General features: G+C 39.0%; 1 protein-coding gene across 1 annotated transcript; it reads left to right on the top strand.

Annotated features, from left to right (window-relative positions):
- The first annotated feature begins 1,118 nt into the window (after positions 1 to 1,118).
- Positions 1,119 to 13,057, top strand: Abhd10 (abhydrolase domain containing 10). The gene is made up of 6 exons (XM_031364006.1): positions 1,119 to 1,307; positions 2,667 to 2,723; positions 3,626 to 3,809; positions 6,976 to 7,087; positions 7,582 to 7,719; positions 12,382 to 13,057. Exons 1-6 carry the CDS (start codon positions 1,193 to 1,195, stop codon positions 12,724 to 12,726), a joined length of 951 nt encoding a protein of 316 aa, XP_031219866.1. The 5' UTR covers positions 1,119 to 1,192; the 3' UTR covers positions 12,727 to 13,057.
- Positions 13,058 to 13,809: the final 752 nt, after the last annotated feature.

Raw genomic sequence — 13,809 nt, 5'->3', positions numbered from 1 at the left:
AAAACATCTAATTAAAAAAAATGGTCCTATTGAAGGTAATACACAACCTTATGGACTCATGTTTGAAGGGACACTAGTTTGCTTGAACTCAGCAAATGTGTCCCTGAAAGGCCTTGCCCTTCTCTCCCATTTCTTCTGCCTTGCTAGAAACTGTAGCCCCAAGTCTATTCCCTTATTTGGCCACTTCCTGCTAAATAAAGCTGACTAAATCAAAGTATTTAAGTCCAGCAATCAGAAGCCCCTTGTGGCTGTCCTAATTAACTTGTTCAATTTAGCACCTCATCCTTACATGGGGTTTGCCTTTTAATCTTTATAAACTGCCATTTTTCTATGGACCACGTCTGTCTTCTCTCTATCCAGAGGCAGTCCTATGTTCCCCTGTGGAACAAATACCACTTTCTCTTCTTTTGTCTCCCTCCTTCTAGTCTCTGTCCTTTGCTCCCTCCCCTTTTCTTTTGTGATGGGAATTTGGTCTTGGGGTGTCTTGAGCCAATACTGGTCCCTTCAGTGCTCTTTTTATTTAGGATAGTCATAAAGGGAATGATAGTTCAAAGAGTACTGAAAATTATGTGTATTACAATAAACATGGCCAGACTGCCTGACAAAAGACTTCAGATTGTCACCCATCAAGCAACCATATGTGAATGAGTGTTTTCAGTATTTTTGCTTGTGCCTGCTCCTTTGAATTTTCAGCAATCTGGTGAGTGGGAAAATGTTTGGAATGAGCAAAGAATGTCTGATGCGACTCCAACGATGTGACTTTAGGATTTAGGTCGCCTCTTGGAGACCTTTCCCCCATAGGCTGAAATGGAGCCACAGGGAATAGGTAAGGCAAGAAGCCTAGAAATTTTTGTCCTAGGTCTTTGGGTCCTCCGGATGGTAACACGGTTTCCCATCTATGCACGCTCAATTTGGCCCTGGCTCTTCTTCGACCTTTCCGCAGTTTACTGCGAAGAAACCGGCCAAGGCCGCCCAATGTCACAAGCCAAATGCCCTTTGGGGGGAGACAGAACAAACAAGTAGAGAGACAGCGGAATCCCAGACAGCACCCTTGCGCATGCGTCTCCGCCAGAGAAACAAATCCCACGTGATGCACGTAGGCAACCTCCGCCTTCCTGCGGACTGCGCGTGCGTGACCTCGGGACCGCGCGACCCGCGCACGTCTGTAGCGGGCGCAGGGGCACCTGGGAAGATGGCGGCCTGGGTACCTTGTTTGAGGTGGGGCTGGGCGGCTGTGAACTTCGGCCGGCACCGGGGCCTGAGCGCGTCACTAGCTCGGAAGCCCCCACGGGCATGGTGGTTGTCAGGTTAGTGTCCGGAAGGTGGGGCACTGGGGCTCTTTCGAAGGCCCGGCGAACCTCCGGTGCCCGCCTGGAGCCGGCTTGGCGCGCCACTCAAAACTCCTCTGGCTGTCTCGGCACTGAACGCTTCTGGGCAAGGCTGGGAGCGTCTGCTTTTCTGCTGAGGCCGTGGGGCGTTTTTAGAGGTTCTTGTTAGCGTTTACACTGCGATTTAAGGAGCTCCTGCGTTCTCTGGATCAAACGTCAAGACCAGGAGAGAAAAATTAACATGTGCATTTAATATATTTGGTTATTAGTTGCTCCTAGGGCTTTACATATCCATATGTCAACTGTTTTTAGCCTTGCCACTCTTGGACTTAAGGAAACACTTTGTATGTATGTGTGTATATATATACACACATACATACATGTAAATGCCGTCTTTAGACCTAATATCTGATTTTTCTTATTGTAAGAATTGGAGTTACTCTACAATGGAAACTAAAATTTGGATTAGTAATATTACATATATAGAATACATGATTTGTGTACATGTATAGTTATCCTGGAATAACATCCTTGGTGTGCTCTTCACATCTGGCCATAGAGCTATTAGATAGCTACATAGTGCTTGGAATAGTAATGCCATTATATACCATGTTTAATTTTTTAAAGTTTGTTATCAGTTTAACTTAACACTGTATACATACACACACACACACACACACACACACACACACACACACACACACGAGTTTTATGTAATGCCAGAAAGTATAGGATGTCAATTCGTTAACAAGAGTAAAAAAATTTTTAATCTCTTTAGCAGTATTTATTCATTAACAATATATGCATCAGGCTTTCAGCTACCTATATTATATAAAGATGATCTATAGATTGAAGGTTGAATCTGTTGTTTGATAGCTAACAAACATCAATTTAAAGTAACCGCCTGAAATGAAATTGATTTGTTGGGAGTTAATGTCTGAAAGGGGATAAAAGGATAACTTTGAGTATTTAATTCAAGAAATGGGAAATGAACATTAATATTAATACAATCTATTGACCAATGTAAACTGATCTCTAGTAGCGCTGTTTTAAATCCAGTTTTAAACTTGGCACATTTTTCCATACACTAAAACTTTGAATCTGTTTGACACAAATACGGGATAACTTTACAGCATTTGATTCTTTGTGTGGGGTGGGGGATGGGGGCATGGATTGTTGATGTTTGTGAGACAGGGTTTCACTGCATAGCCTCTGTCTCCTACAACAAAACAAGCTGACCTGGAAATTGTGACTCTTGTGTGTTGTGGTTATTAGGGTGGGTGCACTGTCAGACTCTCAACTCTTTTTTTTTTTTTTCTCAAAAATCAACTGGACAAGTTAAAAATGGGAAACCGCAGTACACATGGGAAAGAAGCTTTCATTATCAACATGAAGGTATAGTAAGACTGCTTAATTTTTTTCTTTTTAAATAAGGGCTAGCAAAGATGGCTCCACAAAGTCAGTTCTGTAAGGTTCACCATTTGTCCTGCCATATTTAAATAATTCTAAGGTATATGCATTTCACTTACAAAAAGCCAGCCAACAGAAGCGAATGCGTCAGAGCTGTTTAAGAAGTATATTTCCAAGGATGATACTTGATCCAAGCTTGACTTTTAAAGGAACGGCCTTCTGAAACCCCATTTGTAGGAAAGTATGGTGGTTTGTTACCAGTCTCCTGCCCTTCCAGGGGAGCATTGATCAAGGGTCAAACAGCTCAGCACTTTGGACATCATTCCCTGTTTGCTAAATACGTGACTCGTGATTATTTTACCTCTGCTTCCCAAAGCCTGGGGTTGCAGGTGCCTAAGACATTGCCAGTTTCCCTTTGAAATAATTTCACAAAGGCAGAGAAAAGAAAGAAACAAAACATACAAAACATACATACATCCCCCCCCCCCCCAATCTGGCCAAAGTAAAAGACACAAAATTCCTGAAACATTGTTAAAACAGAAAGAAATCTCAGGGGAAAAGCTAAAAGTGATGTATTTAAATCTAAATGTTAATTGCTACTGTTTAGGATAATCCCATGGTGCCAACATGAAGATATTTTTTGATGAGTGTCTGTCTTTTCTTTCACTGAAATTGTTATTTCATTCTGTATTTTGGAAAGTATGATTGGGCCTTGCTCTAAGAAGGTAAACATTTTGATGCAACTTTAAAACTAAAAATTTCACACTTGAAGCTTATTTTGATTTTTCCTATCAAATGCAGTGGGTTAAAGTTAAAATGTGAAAATATGTATGATTTTCCAAAAATAATTTTCTAAGTATAATTCACGCTTTGTATACTTTGTTTAGGTTGCAGACAAAAGACACCACTTTCTTTCCTTAACCGACCAGAACGTCCAAGTCTGGCTTATAAGAGGTTAAAAGGCAAAACCCCAGGAGTTATCTTCATCCCTGGCTATCTTTCTAACATGAATGGTAACAAGGCAGTAGCAGTTGAGGAATTTTGCAAATCTTTAGGTCACGCCTTTATAAGGTAGGAACAATACATTTCAGAGAATATCTTACCATTTAGTATTGTAATAGAGCCAACTGAAGTAAGTGCCAGCGTTTTAGTAGATGGGTTATTTCAATAGTGTATATAGACTTTGGTGTTATGATTTAGGGTCTTTAGGGTATTGGTGAGTGCTGGCTAGATTGGCAGCAAAGGGTGTCATTGGAGCTAGTAACTTAGTTCTTTAGATACAATAATCTGTGTGGCAAAAAGAAATATACTTGTTGAGTTTCTTGTAATCTCTTGTGATTATGGGTTTTCCACTAAAGACATAAAGGACTTATTTGATCACTGTTTATTACTTTCTAACACAGGTGTTTATAGCTGAAAGTATAGTATAGTATATACCTCAGGGATAGAGCATATGTTTATCACAAAATCCAGGATTTAATCCCTAGCACAACCCACAAAAGAAAATGTTTTTCAATATAATATAATATTGTAAGATTGATATTGTGTAATGTACATTCTGGTTTCTTTGTTATTTTCTTAAATTATCTGACTGTGTGAATATAAACAAGTATGGGTAGTATTTAGTTAAATCTTAATTTTATATTTGTACTTTTTCACTCATTTTAATAAAAATGTATTGATGTAACAAAAATTGTTAGGTTTGTCAATACATTTTTTTGATATTTTAACTTTAAGATAGTTTAAAGGGGAAAGTATTAGTGTAAAATTGAAGAAATAGGATAGAAAGAAGACTTCTTTAAGTAACTTATGAATATGTCAGTAATATACAGTAGACCCAAATTTGTCATCTAGTAAAAGAAGGCTGGGCTAAAGAGAATTTCTTGATTTCTTTTCTGGCACTAACAGCCTGAAAATCTATGCAACCAAATGTGAAGAATAGTTTTACTAATGTTCATCTAGTAGTTCTAGAAAATCTACCTACATATAAAACTTGTAGGCATTGTCTGTTCAATACATTTGCAGAAGTTTTGTCATTAAAGTGGATTTAGTCTAATTCCTTTTATCAGACTAGCAAAATTACATTTTCATTCTCAGAAGTATTTCAAAACCTCTTAATTTGCTTTGAAGACTGGAACTGATCATATGTTAAGAATTGTAAATGTACTTGCCCTTAAGCAAGGGGTGAGAGCACATGCAGGGTGTTAGGCAGACCACCAATCAGATCAGAAGGGGATTCAAAAGAAAACAAATTAAGGTGAGGCTGAGGAGGGGAGTGGATAGACAAGACTTTATAAATGAACTCTGGGAAAAATAAAGGGCTGTGCTATCTGTGGAGAGAGACCATTCATAATCTGATTCATATCTGAGGAGAACATTCATAATTGGAAATATTGCTGTCGTTGCTTTTCTTTGTCTGAAAAATAATCTTAATAAAGAAATCGGCATGTTAGGGCTGGGGAGAGGGCTCAGCGAGTGACGCACTTCTTGTGCAAGTGTGAGTGAGTGAGGATCAGAGTTCAGATCGATGAACCCAACCTTGTAAAAGCCCAGTGCCTGTAGCTGCCCACCTGTCATCCTAGCATTTGGGAGGCCAAGAACGGGAATCTCTTACCAAGCTGTTCCGCCTCCAGCTGCAACAGTAAGCCTTGGGCTCAGTAAAAAATTCTACCTCAGTGTATAAGGTAGAGAGTGATCAAGGAAGATACTTGATGTCAGCCTCTGGCCCCCACAACCATGCGTACATGTACCTATGTGCCACATACATACATACACCCCTCACACTTGGGAATACATCCACACTTGTGCTACAAACCACATAAAAATAGAACTCACCATTTTACTGATTTTTGAATTTCATTTGAGACTGAGAGGTATAGTCAGTTCCAGGCACAATGTAGTTTTCTGCATATTGGATGCTATATAAATACGCATTTATAAACAATAGCTTTCACTACAGATTCTTTGATTAAGTTCTTTTGTGTGGCATTGTAATAGTGATGAGTGTAGCAACCTTCCAAATTCATTGTGTGTGTACATAATTATATGATAATTTGAGCATGATCATGCATGAATGCATGCGTGTGTGCATGTGCGTAGAAGCCAGGAGACAGCCTTAGTTATTATTTTTCAGGAGTCATTCACCTTATTTTCAGAGGCAGGGTTTCTCTCACTGGTTTGAAGCTTGTCATGTAGGTTAGATTGATTGGCCAAGGAGCCATGATCTACCTGTCTCTGCCTCTCCAGCACACAGACTGACTGAGGAAAGTTCACTAAATGAAGAGATGTGACTTAAAGAATAACTAGTGACTAGTTTGGTGGGAAAGCAAGACTTTATCGGCAGTGGAATAGTGAGCAAAGCTCATAGTTATAAAGGATCTGGCCAGGAATTGGGAAGAGTTCAGAATGACTTGTGATTTTGATAATCTGTGGCCATGATAGGATACCTCATAATTTATTGAATTGGGACCTTGAAGTAAAGATAAAAATCAGGGATTAGACATATGTTGAGCTTGAATCCCTAGCAAAATTGCGGCGGAGGAGTTCATGATGAGTCTGATTCTCACCCTGAGGAGCAGTAAGTGCTGTGAAGAAAATACAACAGAAAGGAGTGCAGAGCTGTGTGAAGCTCGGTGTAGCATGGGATGCTTGTAGCCAGCTTTGCATGAGATACAGGGCTTGAGCTAAGGACAGCATGAGCTGAGGCATATCTAATGGATAGCTAGAGATAGAAGTGTGCTAAGTACAGATGAAAGGTTGTGGTACAGGAAGCGGGTAGTGCATCCTTTTTAACTTCAGGAGTTAACAATACACTCAGGAGGGAAAGAGCTCACTAAGAGATGATGACAAGGAAGCATGGCAAGGGCTTTGAGTTTTATTAACTACACAGAGCATGCATGATACAGTGTTTCATTTAGAAGAATCATTCTGACTACTAGGGAATAGACTATAAGGATGAAAAATAGAAATGAGAAGAAACTTAGACTACTACTGCATTGGTGGGGTTGAGATAATAACTTGGACTAAGCTAAGTAGCAGTGAAGATGTAAGAGCATGATTGACAGGAGAGGTACTTGGAAGTTAAGCCAGTAGGATTTAGAAAAATACATGGCTGATGTTTACTGTAGTTAGGTCATGGCAATAATGAAAAATGCTCTACTTTGCTTTAAAAAAGTCAAGTAAGCAAGCCTGGACACAGTTCAGACACTTAGGTATAAATATCTATGTTTTCTTCTAGGTTTGACTACTCAGGGATTGGAAGTTCAGATGGGAACTTAGCAGAATGTACAGTGGGGAACTGGAGAAAAGATGTCCTTTCCGTACTTGATGACATAGCTGAAGGACCACAGGTAACCAACCATTTTTGTTAAGTAGACTAGTGTTTTCACTCAAGCAATATTTATTTTGTTTCTTTAGGTATGACAATTGATAATATTTTGTCAATTTTGATTTTGGTGAACAATTTTTATTTAAAATTATCGTATTTTTACTGTCTAATCAGTAATACGCACTTTAGTTCTCATTGAAAAATAAGTTTGCTTTTATAGTTCTATATTATAACCATAGTGGCCTTACAGAAGTTAATTATATTGGGATACAGGGGCAGATACTCTTTAGTTCAAGATGAGTCCAGGCTACAAAAAGAGTTCCAGGACAACACAGTAGAACCTGACTCAACAAGCAAACAAACAAGTTAATTATAATTGAATTTTACTTTATGTTACATATTAAAAGTCTGGGATCTGCAAGGATATAAAAGATAGAAAGTCCATATATTTTTATTAAACCATTCTCTCCATAGAGTCTGAGAGTCCTCTTTGAAGCCATGCATACTTGTTTTTAGATACTGGTGGGATCCAGCCTTGGTGGATGGCTCATGCTGCATGCTGCAATCGCGCGGCCAGAAAAGGTCATAGCTCTTATTGGTATAGCTACTGCTGCAGATGGTGTGGTGACACAGTTTCATTCACTTCCTGTTGAGGTAAGTCATGAACCATTTGACAACCCCAGGGAGTACTTCCTCTCTTCTGCCTTTTCTCGCTCTACTAATGCACCGACTTCCTCTAACTTATTAGAATCACCTGACTTTCGTCTTTGCTACCCTTTTGCTCGGTCTCTTGTTTTAAGGTTTCCTTTTCTCATGTCTCTTTCTAGACATCCTGCCAAATACATGAGACATGGCACTGAAGTCATGCTTCAAACTTTCTTTTTTAGCTCAATTTTCTTTATTTTTTTTACCTAATGGGATTCCATATCACAGTCTACTTTTTTATTCTTTTACTCTCTGTTGTGGTGTGTGAATAGTGCCTGTCCTTACATCATGTTGAGACTGGACTAAAGAGATGTAAAACTACCTTTTTTAGCCTGAAAACAGACTTATGTTCTCTGGACAGCAGTCATCAGCTAATTAGAGGTAGCACACCAGAGGTAGAGGGTTTTTTGGTTTTGTTTTGTTTTGTTTTGTTTTGTTTTGTTTTCTGGCTTTGTTGCATTGTTAGCATTCTTTTCTAATAATTTTTGTGCTGCATCAAAAAAAAAGCAGGGTTTTTCATTAATGTTCTTCAGCGATTTGTGGTAAAAATGAAGGGTCTGAAATAACTGGGAAGATAGCTGTTTTCTTTAGCTTCCATTGGATATACATTTAGCAGTATCCTAGTTATGATCTCTGTTTCTGTGATGAAACACTATGACCAAAGTTGGTGAGGGAAAGGGCTTGTTCAGCTTGCATTTCCACATCGTAGTCAATCACTGAAGAAAGTCAAGGCAGGAACTCAAACTGGGCAGGAACCTGCAGAAGCCATGGAAGGGTGTTGCTTATTGACTTCCTCTTTATGGCTTGGCCAGTCTGCTTTCTTATAGAACCCAGGACCACCAGCCCCGGGATGACACCACCCACAAGGGTCTGGGCCCTCTTCCATCAATCACTAATTAAGAAAATGCTTTCTAGACTTTCTTCAGTCCGGTCTTCTGGAAGCATTTTCTTAATTGAAGTTCCCTTCTCTCACATGACTTTAGATTGTATCAAGTTGACATAAAACTATCCAACACAGACAGTATGTGCAAGGACAATGAAATGAGAAACATCTGTATTTTTGTGCATTGTTGTTTTATTGCATTCATTTGAGTTTTCCTCTCCTGTGGAAATAAGTTCCTAGTAAGCCAGAGACAATAGAGGTTAAAAGGGAAAAACATTGTTTCAAAATGGGCTGCAGACCTGCTATCAACCTTAAATATCATTCTGAATAAGAAATGGGAGTTGCTCCCAACAAGGTCCTCCCCACAATAGAGTTTGAGAACCAGATTTGCAGAACCTAGGAAGAAAGGAGCATGGGGAAGGGTTCAACAGGACACAATAAAAGTGAGTGTATAACTTTGAATAATAGACCGTTACTGATTTCTGCTTCGGGTTCTTTAAGATTCATGCTATGGAGCAACTGAGTTTGTTCTTGGTTCATGTTGTTCTCAGTAGTATTGCTAGAGATGCGGGGATAGCTCAGTTGTTAAAATGCTTGATGTACAAGCATGAGAATCTGAGCTAACCTCAGACCTGTGCTGTTTTGTTTTGTTTTGTTTTGTTGCTTAAAACTGATAGGCTGGGGAAATGGCAGAAGAGATAAAAACACTTGCTCCTTGCCTGACAACTGGAGTTCTGTTCAGGGACTGACATTGTAGAAAACCAACTTATATGAGTAGTCCTCTGACGTCCACACAAGCACTGTGGCACACACATGCATCCTCACCTTTTCTCCACAAACACAAGTGCAGTGATGATGATGATGGTGATGATGATGATGATGATGATGATGATGATGATGATGATGATGATGATGATGATGATGATGATGATAAACATTTAATGCTAGGTATAGTGCTGTGCCCTTATAATCCCAGTACTGATAAGGCAGACAAGTAGATTCTTGAAGTTTCATGTCCAGCCACCATAGCGTTCTAGTAAATCCCAGGTTAATGCGAGATCCAGCCTCAAAATAACTGGGTGTAGGCAGGTAAAATGGCTGAGATGTAAAAGTCCTTGCTGACAAGCCTGATAGCCTGAATTTGATCCCCAGAACTCATATGGTAGAATGAGAGAGCCAACTCCTGGCCATTGCACATATACTGTGGCATATACACACACAAATAATGTATAAAGTACTTACAAAAAAACCAAGAGAGATGGGAGAACTGGAAAAGTGGCTCAGCAGTTAAGACCATTTGCTCTGCTGTTGTTGAAGATTAGAGTTAAGAAGCCAGCTCCCATGTACCAAGCCAGGTGTTCCCTCAGACATCTGCAGGCCCAGCTCTAAGGAGGAGGGACAATCACAGAGGCTCAATGGCTTCTAGTCTAGCTGAGGGAACAGCATCAAGTTCAGAGGTAAAACTTTGCTACAAAAGGACTAAGTGGAGAATGATAGAGGAAGACCCCTGCCCTCCTCCTCTGGCCTCTGTGCATACTGGTGCACCCCTCAGCCCCCAGATAAGTGTGCATACAGTCATATAGACACATAAGCAACACCACAACTACTTTTTCTTTTTTGGAAAAGCAAATCAACAGTGGACCATGTTCCTGAGGAATGTCACCTGAGGTTTTTGTCCATAGTGATACACACAAATTCACCTCATGAGAGTCCTGATATTTTTTTCTGTCAGAACTAAAATTATAAAGTTGGTCTGCCCTGTACTCATCTCTGTTGTCTAGGGTTTTTTTCTCAAATATAGTTCCTTGATGTTTGTGTTTTTTCTGCTGTTTCTTTGTGAATTTGAAACTTTGACCCTTTGCTTAATCCCCTTGACTCACCAATACAGTGGTTTTCATGATAGGAAATTTTCTCAGGATTATTGCAGCTTAAAAAGGGGTTCCTTATGTTTTGTTGTTGTTTTAAATGCCAAGATCTGTGCACATTTCATTTTGCATATGTGTAAGTAGATTGCTCTGCATGTGGATAAGGTGGGCATTGAAAATCAAATACAAAGTTTCTTAGGTACGGTTTGTATTACTGTGATGAAACTCTATAACCAAAAGCAATTTAGGGAGGAAAGAGTTTATTTCATCTTATAACTTTCAGGTCACACTCTTACTAAGAGGGAAGTCAGAATAGGATCTCAAGGCAAGAACCTGCAGGCAGGAACTGAAGCAAAAGTCATGGAGAAATGCTGCTTACTGACTTGCTCTTGGTTTGTTCCTCCTACTTTCTTATACAATTTAGGACCACCTGCCTAGGTGCGGCACCACCTACAGTGTGCTGGGCCCTCCCACTATAGTCATTAATCCAGAAAAAGCTCCACTAACTTGCCTGTAGGCCAGTATTTGGGAGGCATTTTTCTCAGTTGAGTGTCCTTCTTTCCAAATGATTCTAGCTTGTGTCAAGGTGACATAATTACTTCCCCATTAACCACTGGCCCACAGGTCAGGAGCGGCCCAGAGAGGGGGTCAGATCCCTTGGAGCTGGAGTTATAGGAGACCATGAGATGTCCAGTGTGAGCTCTGGGAACCTAGCTAGGCTCTGTGCAAGAGGTGGTAGCACTTTTAACTGATAGCCATCCCTCCAGCCAGAAAATTCCAAATTTTAATAAGAAAAATTATTGAAGGTATATTTTACAATCTGAAAAATAACCCTTAAAGGGTGTGTTAATGTTCTTTTCACCAGAATCTAGAACTGATGTTAACTATTTAGTTTTCAGGAGGCATTTCTAAGTCTTCTTTATTTCCCAAACCAATAAATTCTCATTCCTAGAATGCTGAAAAATAAAAGCTACGCACTTTGTAAAACTTTCTTTCGCTAGGTGGTAGCATACTCCTTTAATCCACTTGGATACTCCTTGAAAGCACTTGGGAGATAAAGGTAGGTGGATCTCTCTGAGTTTGAAGCCAACCTGATCTACAAGTGAGTTCCAGGACAGCCAGGACTACACAGAGAAACCTTGTCTTGAAAAACTACCACTATGACTGCCACCAATATTAATAGTGATAATGATAATAATAAACAATAACATGCTTTCAACCAAAACTTACCTAAGTGTATAGGTAATTATTTTGAAATTTCAATAAACATCAGTGTCTTGGGACCAATTTCCAGAAATTGCTGTGCTTTTCTTCCCTTCTGTCTTCCCTTTCAGTTGGGGTTAAGCAGAACTTGACATAAGAGCTTGTATAATTAGGGAAATCTGAGTTTTCTTGATAGCTAAAACATTTTCTGTGTTTGGCTTTGAATATAATATTTAACTGCAAACCTTAATACTCTCCTTTATAAAAGTAGAATAATTACAGAAATGTTACCAGAATTGTGTGAAGTAATATACATATATATGTGTGTATATATATATATATACATATATATAATATACCTTACATCTAAGTAATTAATCTTTGTTTTCTTTTCATGGGGTCTCCTTATGTAGCTCTCTATCTGGCCTGGAACTTGAACTGGCTCTATAGACTAGGCTAGCATCAAACTGATACATGGGCCTGCCTCTGCCTCAGGAACACTGGCATTAAAGGTGTGCACCCCTCCTGGTCCAATGTATGATGATCATTGTTGCTGCACTTGTGTTGCCTGTCTTTTTACTTGAGGACTACCTTCCTCAGACTCTTCATTCAAGTCTGCTCAAGGGTTGTTGATATTCATGTTTTTATTTTTTCTACTAGATACAAAAGGAAATAGAAATGAAAGGTGAGTGGTCCTTGCCATCTAAGTACACCGAAGAAGGATTTTACAAAGTTCCATACAGTTTCATTAAAGAAGCGGAGAATCACTGCTTGTTACATAGCCCCATTCCTGTGACCTGCCCTGTACGGTTGCTCCATGGCATGAAGGACGAAATAGTTCCTTGGCATAGATCCCTGCAGGTTGCAGACCGACTAGTCAGCCCAGATGTAGATGTCATTCTCCGGAAACATAGTGATCACAGGATGAAGGAAAAAGCAGATATTCATCTGCTTATTTGCACTATTGATGACTTGATTGACAAGCTTTCAACTGTGATTCCCTAGAATCACAGTTGTGATTGGTATGCACTCTAATGTGTCCAGAAGATTGAAAATGTGGTAGTAAATCAAAGACCCGGATACTTCAGGGTTTTCCCTCTTTTAGTTTGTAAATATCCGATATGTATTTATTTAATGATGTCTTTGCACAAATACACAGATTGTGACAAAAGTATTAGCTGCTGTTTGGAAATTTTTTTCCTCCTTTGATATTTTTCCCATTAAAATAGTACCTATTTTTTTTATTAAAGAGATATTTACCTTTCTTATGTACACTTTAGCTATGCCAGCTCTTAATTGTGTTCCTTTCTTCTACAATAAAGCTTGAATATTTGGGGTTTTGTCTGGTACCATTATATATGGAAGTTTGTAAAATTCTGATTTTTAAAATTCAATTCACAAAATAGAGGAAGATGTTTATTCAAGTAAATATGAAATGATTCTAAAAATGTCTGAAGCATAATTAAGTTGGAAAAATGAGGGTGCCATGCTATATTTAAAACTAAAATTACTGTTTTTTAAAAGGTTAAGTTTTATTGTGATGTAAAAGATACTTCTAAATTTTGAATTGTCATCCTTATGGGAGTCTTCCAGATTTTAATTTTTTAAGTTTATATGTAAAATAATGGGTAATATCATTTCCAATTTACCTCATTTACACATATCCTGTTGCTCTGCTGTGTCTTAGTGTCTCTGCTTCTCCCGCACCCTTTCTCCCCTCAGTCCCCTTCTACTTACAAGCCATGGCCTGTAAGAGAGAACACATAGATTCTGTTTCCCTTCCCCACCATGCTCCCCTAACATCCTTTAGAGCCTTCTCTGCACAGTCTACTTTCACCAGCCATGTAATATATGTGTATTTAAATCTGTATTCTACATATGAGAGAAAATACTTTCCATATCTAATCTGTTTCTCTACATAATCTCAGTTCCACTGTTTTCCTGCAGACATGCTCTTATAGTTAAATGGTATTCATCTAATAATGTAGTCATTTTTATATAATGATTGGTTAGACTGAAAGGACGGTGATCTTTCTTTATTAACCCTGCTTTGGGGAATACTATTAGACTGGCTTAAGTGCAAATAGT

Source organism: Mastomys coucha, unplaced genomic scaffold (assembly GCF_008632895.1).
Source record: "Mastomys coucha isolate ucsf_1 unplaced genomic scaffold, UCSF_Mcou_1 pScaffold12, whole genome shotgun sequence".
In the NCBI taxonomy this organism is placed as follows: domain Eukaryota; kingdom Metazoa; phylum Chordata; class Mammalia; order Rodentia; family Muridae; genus Mastomys; species Mastomys coucha.
This window is presented reverse-complemented; position numbering and strand designations above follow the sequence as displayed.

What these genes read in the sequence shown, in the direction of transcription:
- Abhd10 (XM_031364006.1), top strand. Translation starts at nt 1,193, where the DNA reads ATGGCGGCCTGGGTACCTTGTTTGAGGTGGGGCTGGGCGGCTGTGAAC. An exon ending in CTTTCATTATCAACATGAAG is followed by an intron (nt 2,724 to 3,625) that starts GTATAGTAAGAC and finishes TACTTTGTTTAG; the next exon opens with GTTGCAGACAAAAGACACCA. An exon ending in ACATAGCTGAAGGACCACAG is followed by an intron (nt 7,088 to 7,581) that starts GTAACCAACCAT and finishes ACTTGTTTTTAG; the next exon opens with ATACTGGTGGGATCCAGCCT.